Source organism: Saccopteryx leptura, chromosome 12 (genome assembly GCF_036850995.1).
Source record: "Saccopteryx leptura isolate mSacLep1 chromosome 12, mSacLep1_pri_phased_curated, whole genome shotgun sequence".
Classification (NCBI taxonomy): Eukaryota; Metazoa; Chordata; class Mammalia; order Chiroptera; family Emballonuridae; genus Saccopteryx; species Saccopteryx leptura.
In genome coordinates, this window is record NC_089514.1 from 43425844 (window position 1) to 43444870 (window position 19027).

At 38.2% G+C, this 19027-nt stretch overlaps 1 protein-coding gene across 2 annotated transcripts in view; it reads left to right on the forward strand.

Moving 5' to 3' along the window:
* The window catches only part of RELN (reelin), a 649217-nt gene that overhangs the window by 191079 nt on the left and 439111 nt on the right, over positions 1–19027 (forward strand). For both annotated transcript variants that reach the window (XM_066354462.1, XM_066354463.1), the window contains exon 3: positions 10069–10204. In XM_066354462.1, coding sequence (XP_066210559.1) covers positions 10069–10204 — 136 coding nt within the window. The remainder of the gene's footprint in view (positions 1–10068; positions 10205–19027) is intronic.

The window sequence follows — 19027 nt, forward strand, 5'->3', positions numbered from 1 at the left end:
TCAAGTGAGTAGTCATTCCTCTAAAGACTAGTGACTTGGAAAACTTAATTAATTTCTTTAGGCTTCAGTTTCCTTATCTATAAAATGGGAATAATAATACTTCTCAGAGATTTAATGAATAAAAGAGTTCATCTTTGTTAAGCACTCAGAATTCTGCATCATGAAACACTCAGAGATATTAGCTGTTATTATTCTACCCAGGGTCTTCTCTTTTCCTTCTTTCTTCTTAAACTAGGATAGACAGAGCTCAGAACTAGGATGCTGGGTAGTAATTCTGATATTATTGCATTAAATGCCCTAGATAGGTCAACTGAGCAATTCTTTGTCAGTGAGGAAAGAGGAAGAGAGATGGGCTTGAAAATACTGGAGGTGACTTTAGGGCCTGGAGTTATTCCAACAAAGCAAGTCTCTAGTTTTGTTTTTATGTATTTAAAAAATTTATTCATGTGTTTATTGTGTTAAGGACACTTTATATAGGATCTATTCTCAACAAATTTTGAAGTGCACAATACAGTATTGTTAACTGTTATACAATCTTGTACAGCAGAACTCTAGAACTTATTCATCTTGCACAACTGAAATTTTATATCTGTTGAACAGTAACTCCTACAACTCAATAGTATAGAAACAAATAACCTGATTAAAAAATGGGCAAGGGTCCTGAATAGATAATTCTACAAAAAAGATATATGAATGGCCAATAAGTATATGAAAATGTCACTAATAATCATTAGCAAAATGCAAACAAAATCCACAATGAGTTATAATCTCTTACTTGTTAGGTTGGCTATTATAAAAAGAAAAGAAAAGATAAGTGGTGACAAGGATATAGACACATCAGAACCTTTATGCATTTTGTGTGCAGCCTCTTTGGAAAACAAAATTTAAAAAATGATGATCCAGCAATCCCACTTATGGATATTTCCCAAAAGAATTGAAATCAGGATCTCGAATTGTTATTTGCACTCCCATGTCCATTGCAGCATTATTCACAATAGCCAATACATAGAAACAATCTAAATGTCTATCAGTGGGTGAATGGATAAAGGAAGTGTGGTATATGCATATAATGGACTATTACTCAGCCTTTAAAAAGAAAGTAATCCTGTCATATCTGACAACATGGGAGAACTGGAAGGACATTATACCAAGTGCAATAAACCAGTAACAGAAGGACAAATGCTGTATGATTCTATTTCTATGAAGTATCTCAAATAGTCAAATTCATGGAAGCAGAGGATTCAGTGGGGGTTGCCAGGAAATGTAGGGAAGTGGAAATGAAGAGTTGCTTTCAATGAATATAAAGTTTCAATTATACAAGATGTTTTATTTTTTAAACCAAGCTTTGCTGAAGATCTTTTCCGCCTCCTATGTTTGTTTGGGTTAATGTCTCTGAAGCCTTCTCCTTTTTGGATTTCTTTAGTCTGTATATGTTTAAAATTGAACTTTTAGACTAGAAGTTGTGCTGTGAGTCTGGCACAAACCAAGACAAGTCAAAGCATCAGGCACCTGGAAGTGAGGTGGACTATAGTTCTCAACTTAGCGTGGTGTGGTTGGTTTGGAAAGGCTGAAGGCAGACAATGTGCAGTGAATATCTCCCACCAGACATTGTTAAGGGGGAGGGAGAGTATAAAGTGTTAGTAGGAGGGAGCCAGTGTATCAGGGAGCTTCAGTAAAAGAGAATGAAGTCTTGACATAGTTCTTCGGAAAGGATTCTGCCTTGTCAAACTCAGATGCCACACATACCTAAGTGTAACTTAGGCAAGCACTTTTGACCTAAAAATATCTCATTCAATCTGTATCTAACTCAGAGATATTTCTACCAAGAGGACAAAGTCCATCTAGTAACTGTCTGATGAGAAATTAAGGCATTTAGAGAAGGAGGTGGAAAGGGAGAGAAGCAGGGGGTAGAGAACCAGAACTGTGCCTGGAGGAGGGGCCCCTTCCTGCTCACACTCACCTGCCCAGCTTTGTACCATCACTGTTTTTGGAGAAGATTTCTACTGAACAGGACAGGAGTCTGTCTCATTTTTGAGGTATTACCACTTAAGGACACAGGAAGGGAGGATGTCAGTGGGCATTGTAAAATAGAAGATGGACTTGTGTTTAAGTGCAATTCACTAGTTCTCTTATCCTTGGAAAATCACTTAAATGCACTGGTTTATGATAATTATTTTTGATATCTAAAATGTGAACGACAATAATTGCTAACACAGATAGTGCTATATATGTCATAGACTCATTTACTCTTCACAGCCACCCTATTATGTCATCTTCCGTTTTCATGGGCAGGAAATTGAGGAACAGAGTGTTTGAGTAACCAGTTCCAGAGTCCACAGGTCCTTGGTTGTGAAGCAAAGATCTGAACCCTGGCAGACTGCCTCCAGGGTCTGTGTTCTCAACCTTTTCTCTCTACTGCTTCTCTTATAAAAATAAGGTGATAATTCGGGGAAACACTTATCTCAGAAAAGGCTTTGGATAAATGGTAGTGCTGGGAGAAGAATGGAGAGGGAAAAGAACAGCAAGAATTTTCATCTTTGTAACTGAGATGAGTGAGGAAGGAATCAGGTTGACTTAGAATAATCTCTTTTTCCATAACCAACGAGAGGTGTGGAAATAGCATGTATCCTCATACATTTTCTAACTTATGCCCATAGATGTACAATTCCAGAATACTTTACAAAGGGTTTTAGTACTTTCTTTGCTTCTAGACTTAAATCTGAAACCAAATGCCTTCAAATTAGTACTTTAAAAATCAAGCACACTCAGTGTATATTGTGAATGTGTGTGCACGCACTGTTCTTTCTGTTGTAGCTCTGCTTGAGAGTCTTCATCGCCATTGTCATCAGGCTTGTACTTCACTGGTAAGCTGCAGTAAGGATGTTTTCAGGAAGTTCTGTGATTACCTTTCGGCAAAGAAAACTGTGGTTAGCTTTGTTAAATGTTGGAGTACACTGACCTAGCAAAGAAGGCCAATAATAGACAAAGCAAATGCTGTAGGTAAAGTTATTTGTATTTGAATCTAATGAAAAGGTTAAACAATGACAGAAAGGAACTCCATAATTCATGTTCTCTCTTCACTTAAAATATAACATGAACTTTCCAAACTAGGTTATCAGAACAATCTATTTTCATTAACTAATGAAAGCCTTTATATAGATCACTTTTAAGTAAAAAGCAATTGATAAAAATAAAAAGAAATTAAAATTGTTTTAAATATTTGTCTCATCTTATACTTCTTATGAAAGATAAGGCATAAATTAATGCATTTACTAAACTTCCTGATAAAGTATTCTATCAAACTTTCTGAAAGCGTTTGAAGTAATAAAATAATATTTATTTTAAGGTTTCATCATTTTTTACATATTTTACAAACAAAAACCTATAATCTTTATGTATATTACCTTTGCTAATATCCCATCCACAGATGTGTTAGTTCTTAAAACCCATAAAAAAAAAAACCAGGACAACGTGTTTCTACCCACGTCAACACTAACCACGGCAAGTTACAAACTAAAGAGATTTGAGTAATTCACTAATTTACAAAATATAGAATAAACCTAACACAAATGTGTAACTTTCCCACTACTTTGGTTACTTTTTGGTAATAAAATCTGCAGTGTGTTTCTTGGAAGTGAATGGTCTACATTTTTATGAGGATACGTACATTTTATTATGGAGCTGGGGATCATAGAAACTCTAGTTACAGTTCCGCAGACCCAAGGTATGCACATTAAAAGCATAGAAAGTATTCCTGAGGGAGAATTGAGTTCATACAAGGTTTAGTCACAAACTTTAAATAACTGAAGACTTGTCAAGGAAAATGACATCCCAGAAGGCACAGAAATCTGTATCACTGTCTTGAAAGGGATCATGGAAGCAACTGTAGAACAATTAAAGACATTGTGAGACTAATCTTGCAAAAGTATCAGGTGGGTAAAAGAAACTCTGGTATAGATTCCTATTTTTTAACCATAACATTATTAAGAAGATAGATAAATATTTTTAACTACATATTCAATGGATGGAATAACCTAATGAATTTTAAACAACCATATTTTGTCAAAAGAATAATTGTTTAAAAGAATTATATTGATTATATCTTGATATAGAAATTATAGCTGGATTGTGAATATTCCATTTCTGAAATATGTGCACACAGTATTCAAAAGAAAATGCATTTATGACATGAATGCTTTAAAATCTTACTAGAATCAAGAGAGGTTTCAATCTGATGAAACTTCAGCATTCAAAAGATATACTTTACATTTTTTTGCCCAAAATTAGATCAGGAAACCCAGGCTTCTTAAAGTACTTACTTTCTCTCAGAGTCAGTTCTCTTGGAAAAAGGACAGCTTCTTTCTCTTTGGAAGAAAGCCCACATGAAAAATTTCTGTGTGACAGTTTATACATAACCACAACAATGAAAATAAAATCATTATTTTTTAAATTAAACTTATTGGGATGTTTAATAGGATCATATATATACATTTCAAATGCACAATTCTATGATCCATGATCTGTATATTGCATTGTATGCATATCACCCAAAGTCAAATCTTCTTCTGTCACCATATACTACACACATATAGTTTATATGTATGCATCTCCCTAATATATGCAGTATCATTAAATTCTTTTATTATAGATCATATTTACCCTTTTCCAAGTAATATTAAAAACTCAGTAATAGCCTGTTATCCAGCATGCAGCAGGGAAAACACCATCATAAATTTAAATTCATTATCAAATTCAGATTTCAGTTATTTTTCGAATGGGTTTCCAAATCATATATATTAATTAAATGGTCTGTGTCTTTCATGAAGTGGCTTAGGAGCCAGTACGATCACTGTGGTAGAGGCAGTGAATTGTTTTCAGGACACTGGAAGCTGATTTCCAACTGCTCTCATTGTGCTGGTTCTCATTTTACATGCACACCTCTGCTCGTTGTCTGCCTTTGTGTGACATCCTCCCAGTTTCCTTCTGTTCATTTAAATCATTCTTAACTGTGGAACTGAAAGGAGGGCCAGCGGTTTACATGTCCGACCTGAAGCTTGAGAGAGGCACCCTGGCCAAGTCATACAGCAGTGCGAGGCAGAGTGAGGGGCAGTCTCTCTACATTCTGCTGCCACATGTTAATTAAAAAAAAAGCGTCAGCCTGGCGTGCGGAAGTCCCGGGTTCGATTCCCGGCCAGGGCACACAGGAGAGGCACCCATCTGCTTCTCCACCCCTCCCCCTCTCCTTCCTCTCTGTCTCTCTTTTCCCTTCCCGCAGCCGAGGCTCCATTGGAGCAAAAGATGGCCCGGGCACTGGGGATGGCTCCATGGCCTCTGCCTCAGGCGCTAGAATGGCTCTGGTCGCGACAGAGCGATGCCCCAGATGGGCAGTGCATCGCCCCCTGGTGGGCGTGCCGGGTGGATCCTGGTCGGGTGCATGCAGGAGTCTGTCTGACTGCCTCCCCGTTTCCAGCTTCAGAAAAATACAAAAAAAAAACCCCAAAAACAAAAAAACAACTGGAAAATGATAGAATTTCCCTTGAGATTCAGTTTCAGTCTTCCTCTTCAAAAAAGCCACTTCTGACTGTGTAGCAAGGGCACTGGTTTGAATGCAAGCTATACTGCCTACTTGCTCTGTAGTCATAACCAAGTTCCTTTATCTCCATTATCTTAGTGCCCTGTTAGGTAAAATGGAGAAAATAACACCTCCTACCACACAAGGTTGTTAAGAGCCTTCAAAAAGTTAACATTCATGAACCACTTAGAACAATGCCAGGCCACTTATATGTGCTTCGTGAGCATTAGTTATTACTTTAACTGTCCATGTTAATCACTCTATTGTTTCTAGCCTGTATTTTTCTTGAATACCACCAAGTTAACACTTGTTTTCTAGCTGTTTTATTTAGAATGTTAGTTTATGCCGATTTCCTTTTCCCAGCTCAGGTGGCTTCAGGGTAAGGACTGTGTTCCTGTGTTTCTTCTAACGTGCTGCGATAGGACCTACACAGTGTTTAACAAAGCAAGGATCCTGTAAATACCGTTTCTTTTTTCCCTGCTGATTGATAAGATAAATAGATTTCTGATAATTGCAACTCTGGACAACTTTTAGATGTTCTCAAAGAAAACGCCAACTGAAATATGGTGACAGTATATAATATGCCTGTGCTCTGTGTTAAAAAAAAAAAAAGGCAAGAACCACTACACATTCATAGTATTTGAAAGTACATAAAAAGTCCTCAGAATACATACCGGTGTTTGGGGTGGTTTTAGGAGTAGTGGATAAAAAGATAGAGTATTTTGTATTACTACCAGAGCCATTATGTAAGACACTGCTGGATACTTTCAAATTGTGTATTGCTACTGAAGTGATACTACTTTAAGCCTGAATTCTGGACAGTGTTTTACTAAGACACGTTTTCAGTAAATGCTCTTGGCTACACATTAGACTTGCGTGGTGAGCTTTTAACTCTCATTACCCAGGCTTTACCCCAGACCAGGTAACTCAGATCTCTGGCACCAGTGATGCCTCTGTGCAGCCACGTTGGGGAACTACTATGCCAGCCTGTTAGAGTGCAAGACTGTTACTCTGTTGCATATTTATCCAGGGTAGGGCATCCGGTAATTATAACAATCTAGCTACCTTATACAATTCTGTCAGTAATATGTAGCCTAGGCATTGGCTCACTTTCTAAGAGGAGTTTTGAGGAATGAGGAGGTATTTGAATGTGAATCCTGTTACCAAGGCTCCGAAATCCTGACCTTATGTTGTTTGATCCATGTCCCCTCTCACAACGACGGGGGCTGGAACACGTGTTCCTTTCTGGTTGGGCTGACGCCTGTAGATGTGTCATTTTCCTGAGTCACCTTCAGCTCTCTGTGATTTTTCTGAGAGTCTCTTATCCTTTCTAACCTTGCAGTTTCTCTGGCTTGTCTCAAGATACAGCTTAAAAAATAAATTTTAAATGAGGAGAAAGAGCATTGTTAAGCTATATCAAAATATAAGCTTATTTTTCTATTTCTTTGGCCATATGACCTACAGTGCTGAACAATTTCCTATTCTAGAAGGTCCTATTTCACTAGTTAATGTAGCATGTAACAATTTCAATTGTCTGTTTTTTATAGTTACAGTATTCTTGAACTTAATCAGAAAACATTTCTTGACTATCTGTGATGTGTTGGGTATTGTGATAGTTGCTTGGAATAAAAAGACAAAAGACCTAGCACATCACAGACCCCTTGGAAAGATGGACAAGTACAGTGATGGAGGAATGTATGAACTGCTACAGTGACCAGCAGGAAAGGCCCCTGAGCAAACATGGGGGTACTGTACTAGAAGTTGTCGTGGACTGGACCTTGTGATTCTCATTATAACTTCAGGACACAGGGGACATGGTATTCCCATTTTACAGATAGGAAAACTGAGTCTGAGGGAGAGTAAGTCATTGGTCCATTTTCACAAGGCCAATAAATGAATGTTTTATTTAACTGTTCACTCCTGGCAATGCTTTTATTAATAAACTTTGCTTTTAGAGCAGTTTTAGATCACAGCAAAATTAAGTGGAAAGAACAGAGATTTCCCATGTACCATCAGTCCCCAATGCTCACATACAACCCCATGCTCTCAGCCTGCTGCACCACAGTGAGACACGGTATTCATTACAGCAGATGGACAAACCTACATGGGCACATCATTATCACTCAGAGTTCATTTGTGGTGGTGTACATTCTGTGAGCTCTGACAAGTACGTAATGACGTTTCTACATTGTAGTATTATACAGAATTGTTTCACTGCCCTAAGAATCCTCTGTGCTCTGCCTGTTCATCCCTCTCCCCCTCCTAACCCCTTGCAACCACTTACCTTTTTACTGTCTCCATATTTCACCTTTCCCAGAATGTCCTCTAGGTGCAATTATATGGTATGTAACGATTTGGATTGGTTCCTTTCATTTAGTAATATGCACTTATTTATTATTGTCTTTTCATAGAGTGATAGTTTGCTTCCTTTTAGCTATGAATAATATTCCATTGTTTGGCTGTATCACAGTTTATTTATCCATGAATTTACTGAAGGACATTTTGGGTGTTTCCAAGTTTTGACAATTACGAATGAAACTGCTATAGATACCCATGTGCAGGTTTTTGTGGGGACATAAATTTTCAGTTTATTTGGGTAAATAGTAAGGAGTGTGATTGCTGGATCATATGGTAAGAGTACATTTACTTTTGTAAGAAACTGTCAAAGTGGTCCTGTTCTGTGTTCTCACCAGCAGCCCATTTTCCTGTTGTTTTACATCCTTGTCAGCATTTGATGTTGTCAGTGTTTTGGATTTTGGCCATCGTGAGTAGTGGCATCTCATTGTTATTTTAATTTGTAATTCCCTAATGACATAAGATGTTGAACAACTTTTCATAATGCTTATTTGCCATCTGTATGTCTTTTTTGGAGAGGTGTTTATTCAGGTCTTTTGCCCATTTTAAAAAATTGAGTTATTTTCTTATTATTGAGTCATTTATTACTATTTTGCATCTGAGGTGAACCTGACAGAATGACCAGACTGGAAAGGAAGCCACACCCGCTGCCAGCTCAGCCGGGCGCTGACTCGGCAGCGAGGCGCTGCTGTTCTCACGTTGGACTTAAGCAGGCCCACAGAACAGCAGCCCCAGACGAGACCACTCGCAAACTGTGAAGGTCTAATATAAAAACAAAACCACTTTGTTATCATGCCTGAACACAGACAACAGCAAGAACACGCTACAAACACCAAAATGACCAGCACTCCCTCTTCATGCTAACATGGCTGCTGCTGCCCTTTCTCAGTCACAGCTTCAGCCCTACTCAATTCCTCATGCCTTCTAGGTAAAATCAAGATATTCAGTGATAAAATTGCTCTCACCTTCTGACAGCACAAAATCCGGAAGCAAAACCACCTTTTCCTGGAACCTCCCCAACAGGATTGGGTGGGGGGAAGGGGAGCTGTTCCCCGGATGCAGAACTTTCAGTACCAAAATTTGGGGATTCTAGGGCCAGCTTGAGCATCCTAGTCTCTAAAATAACTCAACACAAGCCAACAAAGTTTTTTTTATTTAAGTGAAAGGAGGGAAGATACACTCCTGCATGCACTCTGACCAGGATCTACCTGGCGACCCCCTCCCCATTGGGGCCCAATGCTCTGCCCATCTGGGGCCCATGCTCACACTCATTATTTTTAGTACCTGAGGCAGAGGCTCCATGGATCCATCCTCAGTACCCAGGACCAACACACTTGAATCAATTGAGCCATGGCTGCAGGAGGGGAAGAGAGAGAGAGAGAGAGAGAGAGAGAGAGAGAGAGAAGGAGGAGGGAAGGAGAAGGGGGTGGTCCTTCTCCTGTGTGCCCTGACCCGGAATTGACCCTGAGACTTCCACATGCCGGGTTGTTGCTCTACCACTGAGCAAACCAGCCAGAGCAAGCCCAAATATTTTAACAAGCCCCTTCTAACAGTCTCTCTCTGAGATACCTTCCAGTTAGCAATGAAATTTGGTCTTCCTAGCTATACAGGGGTGGTCCTAATGGTCTTTGGTGATGGGAAAAGACCAATCAACAAAATCAAAGCAAAGGCAATACGATAGCAATGAATTATTAGGTTATTCCTTAATAATAATGCTTTAAATGATTTTCTTTTTTATTTTGTTGTTTTTTCGAGAGAGAAAGGGGAGAGAGATAAGAAGCATCAAATCATTGTTGCCTTACTTCAGTTGTTCGCTGACTGCTTCTCATATATGCCTTGACCAGGGGTGGGGGAGGGGGTTCAAAGCCAAGCCAGCGACCCCACACTCAAGCCAGCAACCTCAAATGGGGTTTTGTAAAGGGATCTCAGTGTCCCAGGTTGTTGCTGTATACACTGGACCACCACCAGTCAGGCTAATTTTTTTCTAGCATTAGAAAGTAGAAAGTTGCCTAACTTATTGGGAAGTCAAACAGCATGATGAATCTTAACATAAAAGAAGAATGTCCAGAAAATACTGTTATTCCATGATGAGGAAGACTTTGCCTTGTTGTTTTTATAAAAGACTTCCTTTCTGTCTCCAGGGATCATGTCTGACCACCAGTTTGGCAACCAGTTCATGTGCAGCGTGGTAGCCTCTCATGTGAGTCATCTGCCCACAACCAACCTCAGCTTTGTCTGGATTGCTCCCCCTGCTGGCACAGGCTGCGTGAATTTCATGTAAGTACCCACAGTGTCTGTGACTGGTGTGAAAGGCAAATCTACCTCTCATTGGGTTACGTATAGCTTAACTATTTAAATATACAGGGGAGAGCAAAAGTAGGTTTACAGATGTTTGTATGGAAAACAATACAGCAACTACTAAATGATACAAGGATAAATTCTGTTTCATGTACTCAAACTATAAACCTACTTCTGCCCCACCCTGTATTATTTTAACAAGTTTGACTATAATTAAAGCCACTAATATTGGTGTCTAAAAGAAATGAAAACTGTTTTAAAAGGTAACTTTGTTATTGCATATTTATTAATACCTCAAGAGTTCTAAATTTTATTTTAGCTTACAAAAATACACAATAAGATAAAAATATATGAAGAAATAAAGTCAATGTGAATTTTTTTGTTTAGAAAATAAGATAAAAACAGGTATAAAATAATGCCACAAGGCTCCATACACATTTTAAAAGAAGACCACAAGTTTAGCTTTTTGTTTTCTGACCATTACTGATGGGAGTGAATAGGATCAGTTAATAGATTCATAGTGGTGAGAAATCAGGGACTCTGGAGAAATTAAACACCTCTCTCGTGCTTTCATTGCCCGGGAACTGAGAAATGTACTGAGTAAGGCCTCGTAGCACCCTCTGATAAGCACTGCACTGTGGCCCAAGACTGGGACTTGTGACATCTCTCAGCATAGACTGTAACCCTGCCACTGCCCCGAATCACCACTTCTTCTTTTTAGTCATATATCTTTTTTTTGCTTCTAATGTGATATACTACATATTTAATTATGTATATTTATTGTCTGTCTGTAAGTTCCTTGACAGCAAGAATTTTTTCTATTTTATTTACTGATTTGCCGCAACTGCCTAAACAGTCCCTGGCCCATAGTAAGCTTTCGCTAAATATTTGTTGGGTAGGTAAGTAGGCCAATGGAATAAGGTCAAAGACCACCCAGAAGCAGCATTCTATGGGCAGTCAGGCAACAGAGCTGGATTACATATTGCATGGTTTTCTATTCCAGCCTTCTGCTCAGACAACAAAATCCCATAAAATATGCATACTCCAAAATTCCCCAGTCCCTCTCCTGTCCCTTTACTGGCAGACAGCTCGCCACCAAGGGTCCCTATGGCTCCCCCATCCCTGATTATGTACTCTTTCTGCCTATCTTCTGGGTAAACCGGATGCAAACTTCAGATTCATCTCACCCCGTTGGTTGACATTTAATGCCATTATTTTCTTCCTTGGAAAGTTTTTGATACTTGAACCCATTTTCCCCAGTACCTCTTGCTAAGATTGGTTGCAGTAGTTTCCTACCTGGTCTGTTTACTTCCGGCCTATTTCTCTTCCAGTCTGTCCTGCACATTGTTAGCCAGTTAACCTTCCTAAGGCACGTTAATCACTCAAAATTTGTGTACCCCCAGATTTCCATCCGAAGGCCAGCCCTTTGGCACGGGTTTAATAGTCTTCCCAATTGTGATGTTTGTCATATGCTCTTACTTCCCTCAGTGTGAACCTCCTGACAGGGTACTGATGGGTAAGACTCCCTACAACTCCCTAAACTTTTTGTGATTCTTTCTCCATGCTTTTCTCTTAGCCCAGAATGCTTATTTTCCCTCAATTCCAATTGTTAAGTAGGATCCTACGTATTCTTCAAAAAGTGTTAAAAATACTAAGTCTTCTTTCTATAAGGCTTTCAAAGACATCAACAACAGAAGTGATGTTAATTAGCACATTTTGCTTATAACTCTATTATAGTGCTAACTGTACTTTACTGTATACTTTTTAAGTTAGTTTCTTGCCTGTTTCTATTAGAATATATTGGACAGGGACAACTTTTTATTTATTTGTGATTCCTACACAGTTAATACAATGTCTTAAACAGAGAAATCATGGAAAATGCCCTTGAATTAGACGATATTCAATGTCATCTTTTAGTTTAATAATGATCTCTAACTCTTTGGGCATATTTAACTTACTCATATTAAAACTTTGAAGAATAATTTAAATTTTCCCATGCATAATTTTTAAATTTTAAACAAAATTATTTTTTGAAAGATAGAACACAAAGGAAATTTATGTTAACAATATAGAACTTCCTACACCCAAATAAATAGTTTTTAATTAAATTTGTCTAAAAATGATATTTGATGGCATATGGCCTCACTATTCCTAGGATATCAAAATATGTTTTCTTCTGAGTAATAACTTAGGTATTTAAAAACATTTTAATTAAATTTATTTTGGTGAAATTTTTTTAGGGTTTTTTTTTATGGTTAATAAAATTATACAGGCTTCAAGTGTACATTGCTATAGCATCACCTGTATATTGTATTGTGTTCGCCACCCCAAGTCAAGTCTCCTCCATCACCACCCATCCCCCTCCCCCCTCCTTGTCCTCCCTGCCCCCTTCCCTCCTGCAGTTTCCACACTGCTGTCGGTGCCTCTTAAGTTTTTTTTCTTTTTCTTAATCCCTTCACCTTTTCACCTAGCCCCAACTGAAGTATTTTAAGTATTAACCACAGGAATGTTTTTTTAGCATTTGGTCAGCAAAATACAGTTTGGTCAGAAATAATTTTTACTGACTGCAAAGAAATTTACACACCCTCACTCATATTTCCCAATAAAATTTTGATGATGCAGTGTGCACTCTTTAGCATTCTTAGTAACATTAAGTCTCTGCTTAACATAAGCCATCAGTGGTTGAACATCACACAGAGTAGCTGCTGCTTATGTGGGCATGATACTCTTGTTGATCCTCTTTGCCTAGTTTGTGAGAAAGTACAGGAAAACTAAAGATTGACTCAGGCCACAGAAGCAATTTATTTGAAATTTTTCAAAATAAAGTTTTGCAGTTTCTTACCTTTGTTCCTTACTACACTATTTATTATGTTTTAAGTAGAACTATATATAAAAGTTAGCGTCTGTAATTAGTATATGTCCAGCAATACTTGAAGGCGATTGTTAATGCTCACCATTAATTTTAAACATTAAACAAATGCATAAACCTGTGGCATTTGAATGTATATATATCATGATTCTCTCTTTTCTGACTAACCTCGAAAATTAAAGCTTTCACTTTTTAAAGTAGAAAGAACTGCTTTTTAGAAATTAAACTTCAGCCATGCTTATGTATTTTTGTCATATATTCTGTATAACTTTTTCTTATTATTAGTTAATTCATATCATTATTTAAGTTTTCACATGTGTGGGTTTTTTTTAACTGGATTTTAAATCCCGAAGGTCAGGGACCCTGTTAAGTATTTTTATATACCTAATAGTTCCTAATACTGACTTACAGATAAAGAAGCCCTTCAGTAAAAATTTCTTAATAGATCTTAATGATATATTTTATTGATTCTGACATACAATTTTTTTTATATTTTAGAATCTCTAAAATAGAGTTGCATCTTTTTTTAAATATTGTATTTATTCATTTTAGAGAGGGAGGAGAGAGAGAGAGAGAGAGAGAGAGAGAGAGAGAGAGAGAGAGAGAGAGAGAAAACAAGGGGGAGGAACAGGAAGCATCAACTCCCATATGTGCCTTGAACAGGCAAGCCCAGGGTTTTGAACCAGCAACCTCAGTGTTCCAGGTTGATGCTTTATCCACTGCACCACCACAGGCCAGGCTAAAATAGAGTTGTATCTTATAGTTGGCAGCATTTATTCTATTTATTAATGTCTTACAACTGATGATGTCTTGGTTTAAAGAAATCCCACAACTACTGTCTTACCATTTACCGTGTACGTGGTCTCTCTGGAGTCCAGTGGAAGCGGCAGTGCACTCAGGTCTGTGATCTCACGTTAGAGCAGCCGCTGTAGGATAAACTGTGATTTAAAAATCCACATATTTATTTAAATCTTTTTTTAAAAATCTCCTAGTAAGAATTATAGAACATTTGAACTGAAATCCCAAACAATTATGTAATGTGCTGTGTGTTTGTTTCCCAGAGAAGAACACACTGTATGAATAAACCAGGTTTTATTGCTAACCACTTAGCCACATAGTAATTTGGGCTGTCTTTTTTTACTACCTTTCCTGTTAAAAAGAATCAAATGAGAGACCTAGCGGAGAGGATGGTCTGAGGATAAAGCTGCTTGCTGTACTGGTAGAGAGATATATAAAATGATCAGTAACTAAAATTATTTATCATTATTTTTATAACAACTATTGACAACATTTTAAGTGATAATTCAGCTGCTTAGTTCCAGATCTTGTAACAGTATACTTTTTTTACTTTTATATTTGACTAGTCTTTAGTGACTGGTAAGCCTCAAGTTAAAAAAGGTCCGCAATTATCTAAGCTTCTTGGATGTAAATTGCCCCCAAATAGTCTAAGGGTGAAGAAGGGCTATGGAGAGAAAAGATGGCAGATAAGAGGAGGAGGAGGAGGAAGAGGAAGATGAGAATGTGAAGGAAGAAGAGGAAGAAGAGGATAAGGAAAAAAGTAGGGATAGGGCAAGGGAATGAGGGAAGAAAGGAAGGGATGAAGGAAATCTTCAAATTATCCGACCCTAAATATTAGAGAGAAGCTGCCAAAGAAAGGGGTTGTAAAACAACAATTACAAAATTAATAAATAATATTTTTGAAAATTTGCGATGGCCAGCCACTGTTCTAAGTTAATCCATTTTATTCTCATGGTAATATTATGAAATAGATGCCATTATTATCTCGGTTTACAGCTGAAGAAATTGGAGTACGGTGATGCTAAAGCGCTTGCCTAACGTAACCCCCGAATGAGTGACAGCCTGTCTTCAGAAGGCAGTCCAGTTTCAAGCAGGTGGTTTTCACCGCTTCAATACAGTTGCCTCTAAAATGAACACTTACCTCTCCTATATAGTAAACTACCTATTGTACTGATATAATGAAATTTAATAGAGTGTTCTGTGTGATGTCAGGATCTCTCCACTTTTTAAAGTGTCCTTGTGTTTCCTATCCTCATTTTGAAATCTACTTCTATATGAGATACAGTAGTATTATCTAATTTATTCAAATATCAAGGGACACTGATTTAAACTTCTGAAATATGGAGAACACATCTTTACATGTATGATATAGATTCATTCTTTGAATGCTCATTATGTATCATTCCTTGTCATAAGGGAATTCTACATAGGAAGGGAATGTGTGAATTAAAGGCAAAATGGATCACCTCTGGATTTAGGTTTAACTGCTTGGACAGAGATGCTACCATAATATTAGAATAAAAATGGAACATAAAGTAAGATCAGATTTGTGCCCAAATTAGTGATGGTTTAACCTTAATTAAACTTGCACAAAACTGAGAAAAGAGTCTTTCAGTGAAGATAGAATAGGTATATACACTACTAACCTCCTCCCACAACCACATCAAAACTACTATTAAACTATAGAACAAACATCATTCAGAACTACCTGAAATCTAGTTGAACAGAAGTCCTTTAACCAAGGTTTTAAAGAAGCCATATTGAGCCTGGTGGGACGGTCGGAGACATGGAACAGGCTGGTCCCACACCCACATGTGGCAGTTAAAAATCTGGAGGGTTAAGTTGGCTGTGGAGTTTACCCCTGAGGAACAAGGAGACCCAGCCCCACATCTGGCTTCCTAGCCCAGGGTTTCACTGCCAGGAAGAGAAGTCCCCATTAGTTCTGGCTGTAATAACCAGCAGAGATTGTGGCCGAGTGATATGGAGGCTGCTGGGGTCCCAGGCAGCACCTCTGACAGGACCTGTGGAAGGGATTACTTGGACTCACTTCTTTTGAGCTTAGTGCTGGGGCAGCAGTTCAGAAGGCACCAGGAACATGTAAGGAGGAACTGAGTTGTCTGACATCTGAAAGGGGCAGCTTTCTCCCAGACAAAAGTGCTGGCAGAGACCATTGTTCATTTTCTAAGATGCCTCCCTATAGAGCTGGCAGGTCAGCACCATATCCTGAGTCTCAGTCAACCTGGCTCACACTGCTCACCCTGTTCTAGTGATTCCCAGAGATTTTGCCCCATCCAATTTACCGGCCCACCCAAGCTGTTTCCAGTGGCTCTTCCATATGAATGACCCATCTTGGCTCATGCTGTGGACTTTCCTAAAATCTGCCATAGGTTCACAAACTCCAAACAAACGGCACCTGGCCTGGCATGCTCCATACATATTGTTTTGTGACCCCAGGCCTGGCACTAGTGGCACATGACCTTAGTTGCAGGTTGGCCTCTCCCAGGCACCTTCAAACCCAGCAAAGGAGCAGCCATCTGCAGGTTGCTTTTTAAGTTATGCGGGGTGGCTTCAGGTAGGACGTAGGCATTGGCTGACCTTGGTCTGTACCACCGAGGAGGCTCCAGAACCATTGTACCCAGTGGATGGCTTAAGACCATACTGAAGCCTCACCCAACCACTTCCATGAACAACCCACTCAAGGGATGGACTCAGAGGCACATCTGGAGCACATAGCTCAGCTGAACAGGAGGCTGTGCCTATAGGACACCTGATATATTAGGCAGCTCTACCAAGACTGGACGATGTAGCAGCTCTACCTAATACATAGAAACAAACAGAGGGAAGCAGCCAAAATGAGGAGACAAAGAAACATGTCCCAAATGAAAGAACAGAACAAAACTCCAGAAAAAAAGAACTAAACAAAATGGAGACAAGCAACCTATCAAAACACTGGTTATAAGAATGCTCAATGAGCCTGACCAGGCAGTGGTACAGTGGATAGAGTGTTGGCCTAGGACAAAGAGGACCTGGGTTTGAAACCTGAGTTGCCAGCTTGAGCGTGTTTCCACATGTTTGAGTGCAGGGTCACTGGCTTAAAGCCCAAGGTCACTGGCTTGAGCCCAAGTTCACTGGCTTGAGCAAGGGGTCACTCACTTTGCTGGAGCCCCCTGCTCAAGGCACATATGAGAAAGCAATGAACAACTAAGATGCCACAACAATAAATTGATGCTTCTCATCTCTCTCCCTTCCTGTCTGTCTGTCCTTCTGTGTCCTTTTCTCTCTCTCACACACACAAAAAAAAAGAAAAGAAGAATGCTTAATGAACTTAAGTAGATGAACTTAGACTTCAACAAAGAAATAGGAAGATAAAAATGAAGACAGAAAACAAAAACAGTCAGAAATGAAGAATATAATAACTGAAATGAAGAATACGTTATGGAATCAACAGTAGAGTCAATGAAGCAGAGGTTGGGAGACTAGGTGAAAAAGATGACGGGAATAAGAAGTACAAATGGGTAATTACAGAATAGTCATAGGGATGTAAAATACAGCACAGGGAATAGAGTCAACAGTATAAAATAACTGTATATGCTGCCAGACAGGTGCTAGATTTATAGTGATCACTTTGTAAGTTACATAGATGTCGAATCACTGCAACTAACAAAATATTGTATAGTAACTTTAATTGAAAATAAAAATAATATTAAAAAAGAAAAAAGAATAGAGTGAATCAAGCAATGTTCTGTTTACAATACAGAAGCAACAACAAAGACTGAACTTAGGCAGCAAAGAGGTAGACAGGTGAACCCTATTCGAACATTTGCTATCTTAAAGGAAATTTCTCCCAGGGAAATGATTTACTAAAAGTACCCTGAACAAAAAGACAAAAAAGTCATTTTTAAAAACGAAGGTACTAGCAGCTTCTGAATACCAGGCTGTCTCAAACTAATGCAGATGCAGAGATTTGAAGTGCTGCTTTGAGTGTATCTCAGATGCCTTTAATTTTTGATGAGAGCCATTCCAGTCTGTCTAGAGGATTCTTGAGGAAGGACAATATGGTTCTCTATTTATTTCCATCCATCAGATGAAAACATCAGAGATGTGTTTGCCTTGGTGTGTAAATATTTGAAATAAGATCAATGCCTCCCCCATGGGTGCATTTATTGGGAGTACAGTCATACGTATAGGTAAGGATGCCAACAGTTGATTCATACACGTTATTTTAGTTACTAGGTTACATATAGCTTACTGCAGAAATAAATTACTTTTCATGTGAGGCAGAAATGATCATATCCACACTGTTGGATAAAACCAGATATGCTGTTTTTCAAAGAAAGAATTTCATGTCTCCTAAATCAAAAGTCTGTTGTTGTTTTCTGATAGTCCAATTTTCTTTTTTTAAACAGATATGCCAACTTGAAACAATTATTTCAGTACTTTATAAAAATGTAACTTTGAATGACAGGATAAAAAATACTATCTATCCTTTAAATTTAATGGCTAGGAGCCTAATTGATAGTTCTCATTTCCCCATAGGCCCCTGTTTTTCATCAAACTTAAATAGCCAATTAGATTTGGACAAGGAAACAATCTAGTTCAGGGACTAATGTGTGTTCTTATTTATTAACGTTTTGGCAAATGAGGTCAAAATGCTTCCTGAGGATTTCATTTTTAATTTTAGGAGGTGTGGTAAAATGTTGAGATAAAATATGTCTATTAATCTCCGAGAAGATGTGAAGAAATTATTTTTGTTATGTTAATTACAGAACATATTTATTTAAAAATTAACATATTCAAAAGGCAAAACTTCCTTCATTTTTTCCCCTATTATCTTCATTCATTCTTGTGTCTCCTACAAAGCCAAGGTGAATACCGCTGGTTATATTGGGGAAATCAACTGGATTCTCACTGTGACACATTTATTTCCATCAAAATCATAAGACCACCAGGGGAGTGGGACTTCTTTATAGTGAGAAAGCTTTTCTATTTCCATGATGAAATATTTTTCACTAGGGTCCAATGATGGCCCTGCATCTTTGGAATTCTGTACCACAGCAAACAGTTACTGAATTTGTTTGTTTGTTTAATCTCTGCTTTTCCTAAGGATAAAAATAGTAGTTTTTCCTAAAGTTTAA